The following is a 13915-nucleotide window of genomic DNA, read 5'->3' on the forward strand; positions in this document are numbered from 1 at the left end:
TTCAGGTGACATCAGCGATGATTTTTCACTCCCCCTGTCAAAAACAAAGCCAGGTAAGCACCCCGTTGACAGTGTTTTGGCGGGTGTTTCTATTTTTGTGGCCTCGCTGCTGGTATTATCGCCCCGGTCCTTGCTCGACTGCAGAGCTGCGCCGATCTCTCAATGTCACCCGGCAGCCCTTTCAAGGAGACAACGCTGGTCGCCGTGGCAACCGACGAGCGGCAGTCAATACCCCCCCGTTCAGGGCCTCTGGGAGGCAGAGACGGGGCGCGTCTGCAGCCAGCGACGGCATCATTTGAAATGACAAGACAGGGTGATTCCTGCTGCTCAGGATGCGACTCCGCTCGCCTCACAACTCAGGACGAGACAGGAGCGGCAGGGATGGGAAGGGTCCCAGAAAACTCCATAAGGACAAGACAAGTAGGCTCGGCCTCTGACTATTAGTAATAGGGTAGTAATAATAATAATAATAATAATAATAATAATAATAATCTATACATCTTTACAAATGTGTAAGGTCTTACAATCCACAGTCATTAAAGCCAATAGGAATTACAATCTTATAGAAATGAAATACATTGTAATAGTGAAAAAAAGACACTGCACACAAGTTATTGCTTCTGTAAGAGAATTATATAATAATAATAATAATAATAATAATAATAATAATAATAATAATAATAATAATAATAATAATCTATACATCTTTACAAATGTGTAAGGTCTTACAATCCACAGTCATTAAAGCCAATAGGAATTACAATCTTATAGAAATGAAATACATTGTAATAGTGAAAAAAAGACACTGCACACAAGTTATTGCTTCTGTAAGAGAATTATATAATAATAATAATAATAATAATAATAATAATAATAATAATAATAATAATAATAATAATAACAACACTAAATGAAGTATCTCCAATTACTGTGTATTTACATAGTAGTTATTATCCTATAACAACACTATTATTATTATTATTATTATTATTATTATTTTCACTTAGCTCTGTACTTCCACTGTCTGAAAATGGTGCAGTGACTCAGTAACTAGCAGAAACAATTAGCCCCATGGTTGGGGAAAAATATCCGTTTTGGAGCCTGGTTTAGGGTCACCAGGAATCCCAGGAAAACTCTGGGATTGTCCCAGATTTCAGCCTTCACTTTTTTGGTCCCGGTCAGGAACAGTAGAATTGTCACACGGTCCCGGTGTTGCTGATACTGCGTTGACTTGCCGATCCAAAACTGTAGAGCTGAGCTCCGCAGGTTAACAGCCGAGTGAAGCGTTAGCACCGTTTAAAAAATAATTAAATAAACTAAACGAGGGATTCTTCGTTTAATAATTCTGACTCTGTGGTTCGTAGTAATTCACATTCTGTGTAGCATCCTTGCGGACTCGGGGCAGGAAAGGTGTAGTCCAGGTGGGGTTGAATCAGCATCTTTCACATGGTATTCAAGCACTGCATTGATGTTGCTGGTCCCACAGTCTGTGCAGCTACTATAGTGGAGCCTGTCGGGATCCTCTTCTTAAAAAAATAAATACAAAATACACACATTAAATTATCAAACAAGCATACAAAAATACAGAGAGCTTCCCATGTGCTCTACCCTGCTCCCCTGTGCTATCCCAGGCTCCCCTGTGCTCTGCCCTGCTCCCCTGTGCTCTACCCTGCTCCCCTGTGCTCTGCCCTGCTCCCCTGTGCTGCCCTGCTCCCCTGTGCTCTACCCTGCTCCCCTGTGCTCTACCCTGCTCCCCTGTGCTCTACCCTGCTCCCCTGTGCTGCACCCTGCTCCCCTGTGCTGCACCCTGCTCCCCTGTGCTCTGCCCTGCTCCCCTGTGCTCTACCCTGCTCCCCTGTGCTCTGCCCTGCTCCCCTGTGCTGCCCTGCTCCCCTGTGCTCTACCCTGCTCCCCTGTGCTCTACCCTGCTCCCCTGTGCTGCACCCTGCTCCCCTGTGCTGCACCCTGCTCCCCTGTGCTCTACCCTGCTCCCCTGTGCTCTACCCTGCTCCCCTGTGCTCTACCCTTCTCCCCTGTGCTGCACCCTGCTCCCCTGTGCTCTACCCTGCTCCCCTGTGCTCTACCCTGCTCTACCCTGCTCCCCTGTGCTCTACCCTGCTCCCCTGTGCTCTACCCTGCTCCCCTGTGCTCTACCCTGCTCCCCTGTGCTGCACCCTGCTCCCCTGTGCTGCACCCTGCTCCCCTGTGCTGTATCTGCTCCCCTGTGCTCTACCCTGAATGTTCCACACTCCTGTGCTTTACTACTGTACTTTACATGGTAATTACACTGTATAGAGAGTGATGCTTTTCCAAGGCAGTGGATGCCTAGCTTACCTGAAACACCAGTAACATACACCCACAGCCAGTACAACGGGTATGAGAAGTATCCACAGCAGGGCGAGGTGATGGCGATCTTGTACTGTGCAGTGCGGACCTGTTACCAAACAAACAGACATGGATTCACTGAGCCCTCAGTAACACAGCGCCCGTCTCCCAGACGCACGCATCACTACTGCATTAGAAGAGAAAGCTGTGCGGCATATTCTTATCAAAGCAAGTGCAGCTAACAACAAATTTCTATCCATCTTAAATCTTAGAGTTTCTGTTCACTAGCTAGGTCTCAAATGCACAGCATTCGAAAGAAACACATGCTATCTATCTGTCTGTCTATCTATCTATCTATCTATCGCACACACTTATTGTATTATTATTATTATTATTATTATTATTATTATTTAGTCATTATTCAGACGTTTTTATCTAAAGCAACTTGCAGAGACTAGAGGGGTGAACTCTGCATCATCAACAACTGCTGCTGCTGCTGCTGCAGAGTCACTTCCAATAGGAGCTCGTTTGTTTTACGTCTCATCCGAAGGACGGAGCTCAAGGAGGTGAAGTGACTCGCTCAGGGTCACACACAGGGAGTCGGTGGCTGAGCTGGGATTTGAACCGGGGACCTCCTGGTATCAAACCCTTTTCTTTAACCACTGGAGCCCCAAGCCTACCTGTGATATCCGTTACTGTTAAAGGAAGCTCTCAGAGCAAAGCGATAGCTTGAGAATACTGCGGAACAGCCACAGACTGAGAGACGCTTTACCCTGTGCGCTGTAGCTGGCCGTCCTGGTTTCCATCTCATTGTGAGCAGTGCAGGTGAATTCTCCACACAGCACAGCCGGGTGGGGGTGTGCGGGGCTCAAGCTCAGGTTACGTCCTTCTGAAGAGATTGTGTAAGAGTGGTTTGAGACGGGAGCCCCGTCCAGCAGCCAGGAGAACCGTGGGGCAGAGCCCTCCGAAACGGAGCAGTGCAGGGAGGAAACGTCAGCAAAGATCTTGGGATCTGAGAGGGGCTCTGAGGGAGAGAAACATCCCGGATTCAGGGTTTACTGTCTGCAGCGAGTCGAAAATTAAAAAAATTAGATATGTAAAACAGAATTTAGATATTTTATTTAACATGTAATCAAAAGAAACTACAAAATGATATCGCAAAAAAAAAGTCTCCTGGAAGCCCTAATAGTAGTTAGTAGTAGTTTTTTTTTGTGAAGTATATAGGAAAACTACAAAGTGGCTGATTTCTATTACACGAGAGTAGATGTTCAAACTTCATGCTGATGTGAACTCGGCTCTCGCCAAGATAAGCACCAACTAAGACGTAGCTTTACAGTAAACTAATGTGATCCATCTGCATCTCCATCCATTTACGCTTCCTTCCATCTGATGATGTAGATATCCTTCTGTCTGGTGTTGATGGCTGAAGTGTAATGCTGGCTCCAGGGATCAGCTTATTTTGCCTCCCTGGAGCATCAGCACACACAACGGCTGCAATGCTGTATTTAATTCATTATGCTAACGTGACTTTATTTTAGCAGGTTTCATTCGACTTTTTTGTTCGTTCTGTGGGGTGATGATGCTAAACTTTTGGCCAGAGCTGTACAGTTACTTTGGTCCGAGCAATCTTGAAATGGTGGCACAGCGACGCGGGTAGTGGTGCTATATTGAGATGGTGGCACTCACCGTACACAGCGACGCGGGTTGTGGCGCTGTGCTCGGACCCGTCAGGGAGCGTCAGGGTGAGCTGGTACTCTCCAGAGTCGGCAGCTGTAATGTTGCGCAGCGTCAGGGTGAAGGATTCTGTGTCGAAGCCCGCTCTGTTAGAGAAGGGTTGGGAGGGATTTGTGATGTTGCGTTCGGACTGATAGATGAGGATTCGCACAGGCTGCTGCCCAGCCTTCTCTCGTTTCCACGTGACGAGGTGGACCTGGGAGGGGAAGGTACCCAGCACAGGCTTCAGAACCAGACTGTGACCTCGGAGCACGATGAGCTGCTCGGGGAGCTGGAGGCCCTGAGCCAAGTCTGGAGAGGGAGGGAGGGAGGGAGGGGGGAGGGGGGAGGGAGAGAGAGAGAGGGAGGGAGGGGGGAGAGGGAGAGAGAGGGAGGGAGAAACAGAGTGAGGGAAAGGGAGGGAGAGAGGGAGGGAGAAAGAGAGAGAGGGAGTGAGGGAGGGAAAGAGAGGGTGAGAGAGAGAGAAAGGGAGGGAGCAAGTGGGAGAGAGGGAGTGAGGGAAAGGGAGGAAGAGAGGGAGGGAGAAAGGGAGAGTGAGGGAGGGAAAGAGGGAGTGAGGGAGGGAAAGAGGGTGAGAGAGAAAGGGGGGAGCGAGTGGGAGAAAGAGGGAGTGAGAGAAAGGGAGGGTAGAGAGAGGGAGGGAGAGAGAGAGGGAGAGATAGAGAGGGGGAGGGGGAGAAAGAGAGAGATGGAGGGAAAGAGAGAGGGCGAGAGAGAAAGTGAGGGAGCGAGAGGGAGGGAGGGAAAGAGGGAGAGAGAAAAATTGTGAGGATGCCCTTATAAAAGTTAACCATGATAAATTTGCACAACAATATTAGCAATTATTTTACAATCAATGTACTGTTAATACATTAGTTTACCTTTTTATATATGTATATATAGAGCTTAATGAGTATCCTATTGGAGCCTGGTTCTCCTTGGACAGAGAGCTGCTATGTATATGATTATATATATACACACGCACGCACGCACACGCACGCACAAACACACACACACGCACGCACGCACACGCACACACACAGTATATAAAGGGCAGTGACGAGAGGCCCCTGTTCTGCGTTGCTGTGACCGCTTCACTCACCGAGCTGGACGAGGAGCAGCCCAGTCAAGCAGAGCCAACACCCGAGAGCCATGATCGCAAAACCCTGCGCGGTCTAAAAGGAAGGACAGCCAGCGCTGCGCATCTGAAACCCATCACAAAACACAAACAGCGTCCTTTCTTTAATATCATTCGCATCGTTTTTCACGTCCCATTATATTATTATTATTATTATTATTTATTTTCTTAGCAGACGCCCTTATCCAGGGCGACTTACAATTGTTACAAGATATCACATTATTTTTACATACAATTACATTATTTTTTACACTTGTTTTTAAATACAATTACCCATTTATATTATAGATCCCATTCTGCAGAAGAACAATCTTTTAAAAACATGTCCTTCTGCAGATTTGAGTGACAACTCACCCACCCCCACAGGTCAAACTGTAGCCTTGCAGAAAACCGCGTCTTACCTACAGAACATATACAGCAACACTAAACAGCCTTGCTTATGATAGATTTTGCCCAAAAAAAGGTAACAAAAATGAAATATGCAAGAGAGACAGATACTGCATTGTATAAAATACAGAATCACTTCTCAAACATAAGAAATAAAACAGAACAACACTTTTAAAAATGAACATAACATAATTGAAGAATGAAGGAAACTAAATGGATCCGACGCGATCCCAGCATGCCTGAAGGTTTATATAGAAAGGAATGGTAGATCGTTATTTCATTACCTAGTAAACTACACCACGATCACAATGGAAATCACTGAGCGTGGTTACCCTCCAGAGCCCTCAAGAACATCCACCGTTTTAACACAAAGGTATTTCCTGCAACAGAAACGCACCATGACAATATCAGATAACTATGGACGCCTTAGTTTATGCCTAAACAGATCCAAGGTGTGTTTTGGTTTTTAAATCGCTCTTCCTGCAGTGGTTTAGAGGTCAGATCTCAAACTCCAGTGCACCAGAGCCGACTCTTATTTAAAAGAGCTTTGAAACAGACTTTTTAAAGTTAATAACGAAAAGAAAAAAAAGAGAACGACAGGCGCGTTTTTTTCAACAGCTGTAGCAACTCGCTGGGACGCGCGGTGCCAGACAAATAGACCCTTTCTTTATGAAATAAATCTTCTACTAAAAATACTGTAATTCCATGCGTCATATTGAACTGTGCGTCTTTAAGCTCGATTATAAAGAGGCAGGAAGCAAAACAGACAGTTCCATTGTGGTTTGTTTTTTCAATGTGTTTTTATTAGATAACCATTTGAAAACTCACTGCGCCGGTTTGGGTTTTATCAACACGGCTATATCGGTTTTTATCAAAATTGTAAGTTTCCCCACATATTGCATAAGCGGTTCTCGTGCTGTTTTCAAATGTAATCCGGATGGACAGACAGACACGCCCACCCTGCAATATGACTGTATCAAATACTGCCGCTATAAAAGCTCCTTAACAAGAGACAACTGGACAAAGCAATCACCTCCTTCAGTCACTGAGTGCACACGTGTTTATGAGAGAGAGAGAGAGAGAGAGATGGATAGATATTGTGAAAAGACAGAGGCCCTGCACACTAGGAAGTGTGTGTGTGTTTTGTGGCTCCCTTGGCACAGACACAATTTAGATGTGTTGCATGCAGTATCAGATATAATGTAGTTAGGCACACCTGCCTGCAATTCAGGTATTTAAGCAGGTGCAGACTGTCAGATTTGCACGTACTCTTTTTATATATATATATACTCTGAGCACACTCTTGAACTCAGGGGAGACGTTCAGGAGGACATGGAGGTGTTTCGGACTCCTGTAAGTGGATCATTCGCGCACTGGGCTTGCAACGTATCCAGATGACTTTTAATAATCGAGAAGCTCACACAGACTCATTCGATTTGAAGTTTTGACGAATCAGAGTAGTATCAGTACCCCTTCGGTTTATTAAATGCTTAAAAATGGATTGAGGAGTTACAGACTACATCGAATCCCAGCTGGGTTGTCCAGTAGCCTAACAGGTATAATAGCATTAATACTTCAATCCGTTTATGGTTCTAACATGTTTTGCCCTTAAGCTGTGCATGCATAAAGCTAAACACGCCCACCGCTAAATCCTACCACATCCCATATATATCCAGAGCTAAAATATAAATCATATACCTTATAGCAATGCATCAATATCAAAATATGTGCTTACCTTCAAGTATATGGAAATGTAGAATATAATGTAAGGATAGAAACTGTCTCAAAGGCAAAGACTTCTGAATACGACACCAACAGCAATCAGCTCGATCAGAGATCTTCAGAGCATGGATCACATCAGCTTGTTGTTAGCAATTTGAGCAACACTTGACTAGGAATTTTACCTTAGTTTTTACAGAGTTTTAGAGAGAGTCATAATTAAATCTCAAACATTAATCAGCCTTGACAGCTCCTCTCCTTCAAGTGAGTAACATTTTCAAAACCCCCGGTAACTCCCTTCATAAGATTAATCAGCCATCATCCCCGAGTCCACCTCTCCTACATCTCCGAAATATGCAAGGTGAACTTTTGAACTGGTTATTCTTTCTTGGTACCAGGGAGTTCCTGAACACAGCATGCATGTGAATACAGTACAAGTATATGAAAAAATACATATTATTATTTATTTATTTCTTAGCAGACCCCCTTATCCAGGGCAACTTACAATTGTTACAAGATATCACATTATTTTTACATACAATTACCCATTTATACAGTTGGGTGTTTATTAGAGCACTCTAGGTAAAGTACCTTGCTCAACAGCAGTGTCCCCCACTGGGGATTGAACCCACAACTCTCCGGTCAAGAGTCCAGAGCCCTAACCACTACTCCACACTGCTGCCCTGAATGGTGTGTTTAATATACAACACTTTGGTTTAATTATTCCAACCTGGGTTAAAAATATATTTTCCTTTTAACATCAAAAGACATCCTTCTTAGTAGGTTTGATTTTATTACATGTATAGATGTGGTTTAACAATTAACTATATTCTCTTATTTTCAAACCTAACAGTTCTTCTGTTAAAATAAAACATTTACACTTGTATTCTGTTTGAATTATTCTAGAATACCTGTGTTTAGCTTAAAGACTACTTTCAGATCAAGCTTAGTTCTCTAAATAAGAGACTTGTCTGTGAACATTTGAGTTAATTAAATGAGATTCTCATTTCTGCCTTTCCCCTCAAGGTTATAAGCCTTGGCACCAGTAGCTCAGACAAAAACAAGCTTAGCTCATTTCACAGATGTTTGTTGGTCAGTGTGACTCCAACCTAGCTCCCTTTTTACTTACAAAGATACAATAATAGTTGTCACTGTTATAACAGAATAAACAGGAATATCGAATGCTCTAGCATAACTATAGGTTAATACAGAGCATATTATAAATGTGTGTATGAACAGTGTGTTTTAACAATTTGTTTAGTGTTTCTGCTGGCTTCATATTCTTTAAAACACAGTACAGTTATTACAACATTTTAACACACATGCAGTTTCACAAATGTTCAATTTGTATCCCAGAGATCAGCCTGCTTCCAGTAGCGGTCACAGTGCTGGGTCAGTTTCTGCTCTCAGTGAGTCTGTCAAAGCCACCACAGGTGTGTCTTTAAAAGCCTGATACCTGCAAAAACTTCAATCTTGTTATCAGGGCTTTCATCTCTGCATTCCCATCATCAGTGGGAAGACTTCAAATAAATGAAGCTGTTTCTATCAAAGAGCCATCCATCTCTGCCGCATTCACCTTTCACTCAAAAAAGGTGATCGCACCTCGTACAAGGGAAGACGGGTTTTAAATTCATTCGTGACAAGACCTTACATAAAGGTACGGTCGTACGTGATGAAGTATCTGTGCTGTGGTTTCCGGTAAATGGCTTAGCCATCCGGTTTTATTAGTTACAAGTTTAGTTAGTACTGCTGGGTGGAGTTCGTTTGTCTTAATTTTGTTTGTTCAATGGATAAATACACAGGCACTGCACTATTTCAACATGTCTGTGGTCCAGAGTACTTTATACAAAACAGAAGTGTGAAAGGTGTCGAAAGAGGCAAGCTGGCCTGGTTTGCACTTTTTTTCAAAGTTTTGGCAGAGCAACTTCTCAAAGGCCATAGAGATTATATATATATCTATATATATATATATCTATATCTCCCCTTCAGTCACAGGGTGCTCAATTGTATCATGTTAAGTTTCCTCTATATCTATAATACATAATGTTTTTGGTTTTTTTTTATCCCCAAAGTTACAGCAACTTCACAAACTCCAGAGTTCACACAAACTCTTTAAAAATATAATTAAAAACCCATTACCGAAGGGGATGTACAAAACTCTAAAATGACTAGCAGTCTCAAAGATACAGAGACAATGAAACACACCACAACCTGTTCTAAAGTGCTTGGAAAGCATGGAGAAAACTCAACAAGCCCTTCACTAGATCTCTGCAAAACGAAATCGACCTGCTATTCTCTCCTTAAAGAATACTGCAGCAGTGTGGAGTAGTGGTTAGGGCTCTGGACTCTTGACCGGAGGGTCGTGGGTTCAATCCCAGGTGGGGGACACTGCTGCTGTACCCTTGAGAAAGGTACTTTACCTAGATTGCTCCAGTAAAAACCCAACTGTATAAATGGGTAATTGTATGTAAAAATAATGTGATATCTTGTAACAATTGTAAGTCGCCCTGGATAAGGGCATCTGCTAAGAAATAAATAATAATAGCTATACTGCTCTGGCCAGATGTTAAGCATCGCCCTCTATAAAATAAACTAATTTGGCATCATACAGTCCAATGAAACCTGCTCAATAATGTTACATTAACACATTGAATTCCACACCACTTCATAGTTTTCCCATATTTAATGGAAAAAAAACTGACAAATTATAAAATGTGACATTTCAAAATTCCAATGTGAAATACTGTACTACTACTATGGCTTCCGGTAGACTTGTGCTGTTTTTATTAACGATGTCTCAATCCTAAAATTCTAGGTGATGCCAGACTTTTGTCCACAGCTGCATTTTATCTGTTAAAAGATCAAATATTCCTAATAATATTTTAGAAAGGACAGAACTGACCTTGTTCGCTCCGCTGTCGTCGCGCCCCAGTTTAGTTTACACAGAAGCGCTCAGAATGGTTTTCCTGATAAACTTGTTTCCAACGCAAACACGTAATTTCCTTCCTGCCCAGCTATTCTTTAGAGAAGATCTACAGCTATGGCCAAAAACCTTGCATCACCTCCTAGAATTGAGACATCATTTAAAAAAACCAAAAAAACACTTCTATTGACGGAAGCCATAATTACATCACAGTACAGTAGATCACAGTAGATCACAGTAGATCTTGAAACGTCACATTTCTCCCTCCCTCCATGCCCAATGCTCTGGCTTTTATACCTGCTCAGATAGCTCCTCCCGTGGATTAAACCAAAAATCAATTAACAGATTCAGAAATGTACACTTTAACTCCAGCAAGCACAAATATACAGGACTGATCGCCTTTTTCATAAATGTCAACGTTTTAAATTAATTTCGGAAAACAAAACTCAAGTAAAACTCTTTTAATATTAATTTTAAAACCAATAAGTGCTCCCCTTTCCCTCAGCATGGTCTCAACTAGCCTAATAAGAGGAAACGTAAGGTAAGTCAATGTAAAACATAGGGCTTAACAATTCCCTCTTCCAAAATGGCGTTCATTAGGCAATGGTGCCCCAGACAAACATGGCGTCGTAAGTGAGCCGCTCAGAAAGCACACTGAGGAGATTCAAATGACTTAACGATCTGCTACGAGAGCGCTGAGCGACTTTTAAAAATGAAAAGAATAATAATGATTTGCTTGTTTGTGTTTCTGAGGTGATGGTAGATGTAATGGTCCCCTGTGAAGTTACTGTCCCCTGCTGGACCTCGCTGAGTCCGGCGCTCTGTTTGGACTGAACCTCATATCTGGCTGTGTTTAATACAGGCAATACCGACGTTAATAATGAGAATTATGAATAATATTAATACTACAAGCCTAATAATAATACATTAATAACTATAAAACAGCTCTACATTTAAAAAATGAAATTAAATGATACAAATTCGAAAACAACAATTTTTACCATCTTATTTAGCCAATACATAACTCCATAAGTCGAAACCAGTTCATCGTTCTTGACTGACGTATTTGTCAATCCTGCCTGTGATCTCCACTTGTTTCCTGCAGGTGTCCATTCCGTCCGCTCACTCTGATCACTGATGAGAAATGCTCAGGAGCCGCTCTGAGCCGCTCACTTACTTAACAAACCCACTGTTACAAACTTAATATCGAGACTTTACAAGGTTTCCCCCCAAAGGTAGGTTTTATTTTTCGCTGCAGTTCCAGTGTTCAACCCTATCTAGAATAGTTTAAAGTTAGAAGATATAGAGGAAATAAATCATTTTCCAATGGGCACAAACAAACAACAGCCAATTACAGGAGAGACACAGACAGCCCCCCACACGCGCAGGTGAGACACAGGTAGCCCCCACACACGCAGGTGAGACACAGACAGCCCCCCACACGCGCAGGTGAGACACAGACAGCCCCCCACACGCGCAGGTGAGACACAGACAGCCCCCCCACACGCGCAGGTGAGACACAGACAGCCCCCCACACGCGCAGGTGAGACACAGACAGCCCCCACACGCGCAGGTGAGACACAGACAGCCCCCCACACGCGCAGGTGAGACACAGGCAGCCCCCCACACGCGCAGGTGAGACACAGGCAGCCCCCACACGCGCAGGTGAGACACAGACAGCCCCCCACACGCGCAGGTGAGACACAGGCAGCCCCCCACACCCTCAGGTGAGACACAGGCAGCCCCCCACACGCGCAGGTGAGACACAGACAGCCCCCCACACGCGCAGGTGAGACACAGGCAGCCCCCCCACGCGCAGGTGAGACACAGGCAGCCCCCCAGACGCGCAGGTGAGACACAGGCAGCCCCCCAGACGCGCAGGTGGCATTTACACACAGACACAGAGACGGGGTTATACAAGGGAGAAGGGAACACAATACAGCCAGTGACGGAGCAATAGCAGGTGCTAATACTGCCCACGGGCCCACGCACTCAGAGGCCCCCGGAGGGGTTCGACAGTTTTTATTTATTTATGTATTTATATTTTAACAATGATAATATCCTTCGAGTTTATATTTGCAGATGTTACACGTTTGTATCACTGTAGCTGCCGCTGTGCGGTGCCAGTAATCAGATTGCATCCTGCCTCATTTCAACAGGTATCGCTAATAATAATAATAATAATAATAATAATAATAATAATAATAATAATAATAATAATAATAATAATAATAATAATAAAAACGATTTCCTATGCGAGACAATTTCTGCAAATGTCTGCGCAGAATCGTGAATTCTGTAATCATTTCTGATCGCAGAATTGGGGAATCCTGGTAGGATTGGAGATTAAACCTGTTCGTTTATGAATAAAGTAGGTCAGTAGAAAACGTTCTTATTACGCGCCGTTTCATACGTGATAACATTCTGACAATTAAAGATAGTTCAGTATTGAACACCTGATCCGGTGTGTTTGATGTTTCCTCCGCCACTGAACACAACCATACGAATACATACACAAATACACGGAGCGCTACAATATGATTGTGTTTATAATACTTAATTTAACTGCTTCAGAGTTGCCACAGCTTCGCTCTCTGCTAAACTAAATCGACCTGCTGTTCTCTCCTTAAAGAATACGACCTATACCGCTCTGGCCAGATGTTTTGCATCGCCCTCTAGAATGAACTAATCTTGCGTCATACAGTCGAATGAAACCTGCTGGTATAATCTCACGTTAACGTATTGAATTTGATACCATATACTGCTTAACGGAAAAACTGAGCAATTGAAAAACGTGAAATACTTCCGCTAGACTTTTTGCGATATCATTTTGTAGTTTCTTCGACTGCAGAATGTTAAATAAAATATCTAAACTGTTGGCCATAGCTGCGCAGCATCAGTTCAATAAAAACATATTTCTAATATTTCACGAATAACATATTTAAGAAGGACAGAGCTGACCTTGTTCATTCAGCTGCCATCGAGCCCCAGTTCTGTTGATAATAAAGCTTATCCTGTCAATCCTGTTTCATGTATATTGTATCAACATTTTCCGAAACGTAGTTTCCTTCCTTCCTTGCTTTCTGACTCCCTGGAAAAAAAACACATCAGGATTCTGGGATGGGAAGGGAACCTCCTGACCTATTCTTCTCAATGCCCGTCTCTTCTTTAAAAAGGATATACAGCCGTAGCCAAAGTTCATAGAGGGCGATGCGACTCGTTTGCTCACAGCTGCAGGTAACATTTGCTGGAACAACTTTGTCACCTCGCTGTGCTTCAAGTAATATTAATAAAGGGACCATGAAATAATCTTGAATACCCTTACGAGTAAACTGCATGCTAACTTGACATTTCCCCAGGCGGTTCCCTCATGGCTACCCGGTGCCTTTAGCGTGTTTTTTGAATGCGCTTTACCATACCTCTCTGGGCTGTACCGTGATTTCACTGGGACGCATTGGTCATCCTTTATAAGCGGAGCTCCTGCCGTGTTTGGATCCTCTGCTGTCCTGATCAATTGAACCAGGGGCGTCCCAAGTGAGAGGAACGACACAACCACCCCCCCCCCCCCCCCCGCCAAAAAAAACCCTCTAGGAAAAAATAAAAATGTTTAGTAAGAGGGCTCAAGTTCCTGTTTTTGTAGATTAGAGAGAGAGAGAGAGAGAGAGAGAAGGAGAGGGAGAGGGAGAGGGAGAGGGAGAGGGAGAGGGAGA

General features: G+C 43.5%; 2 protein-coding genes across 8 annotated transcripts in view; both read right to left on the bottom strand.

Annotated features, from left to right (window-relative positions):
* Positions 1–13915, bottom strand: part of LOC117964910 (glyceraldehyde-3-phosphate dehydrogenase 2) — a 31404-nt gene that overhangs the window by 11626 nt on the left and 5863 nt on the right. The window lies entirely within an intron of this gene.
* On the bottom strand, positions 6–13315 carry LOC117962751 (uncharacterized). Of its 7 annotated transcripts, none has more exons than XM_059008937.1 (7): positions 13167–13298; positions 5848–5943; positions 5141–5243; positions 4012–4350; positions 3098–3349; positions 2335–2434; positions 6–1526 (listed from the first exon to the last, which is right to left on the bottom strand). In XM_059008937.1, the coding sequence occupies exons 3-7, from the start codon at positions 5190–5192 to the stop codon at positions 1499–1501; spliced, it is 771 nt and encodes a 256-aa protein (XP_058864920.1). In that variant the 5' UTR covers positions 5193–5243; positions 5848–5943; positions 13167–13298; the 3' UTR covers positions 6–1498. The 7 variants fall into 7 exon arrangements, with proteins under 7 accessions (XP_058864920.1, XP_058864922.1, XP_058864921.1 ...); XM_059008939.1 differs by lacking the exon at positions 13167–13298 and adding an exon at positions 10185–10461; XM_059008938.1 differs by lacking the exon at positions 13167–13298 and adding an exon at positions 7299–7785.

This window comes from Acipenser ruthenus, chromosome 38 (assembly GCF_902713425.1).
Source record: "Acipenser ruthenus chromosome 38, fAciRut3.2 maternal haplotype, whole genome shotgun sequence".
In the NCBI taxonomy this organism is placed as follows: Eukaryota; Metazoa; Chordata; class Actinopteri; order Acipenseriformes; family Acipenseridae; genus Acipenser; species Acipenser ruthenus.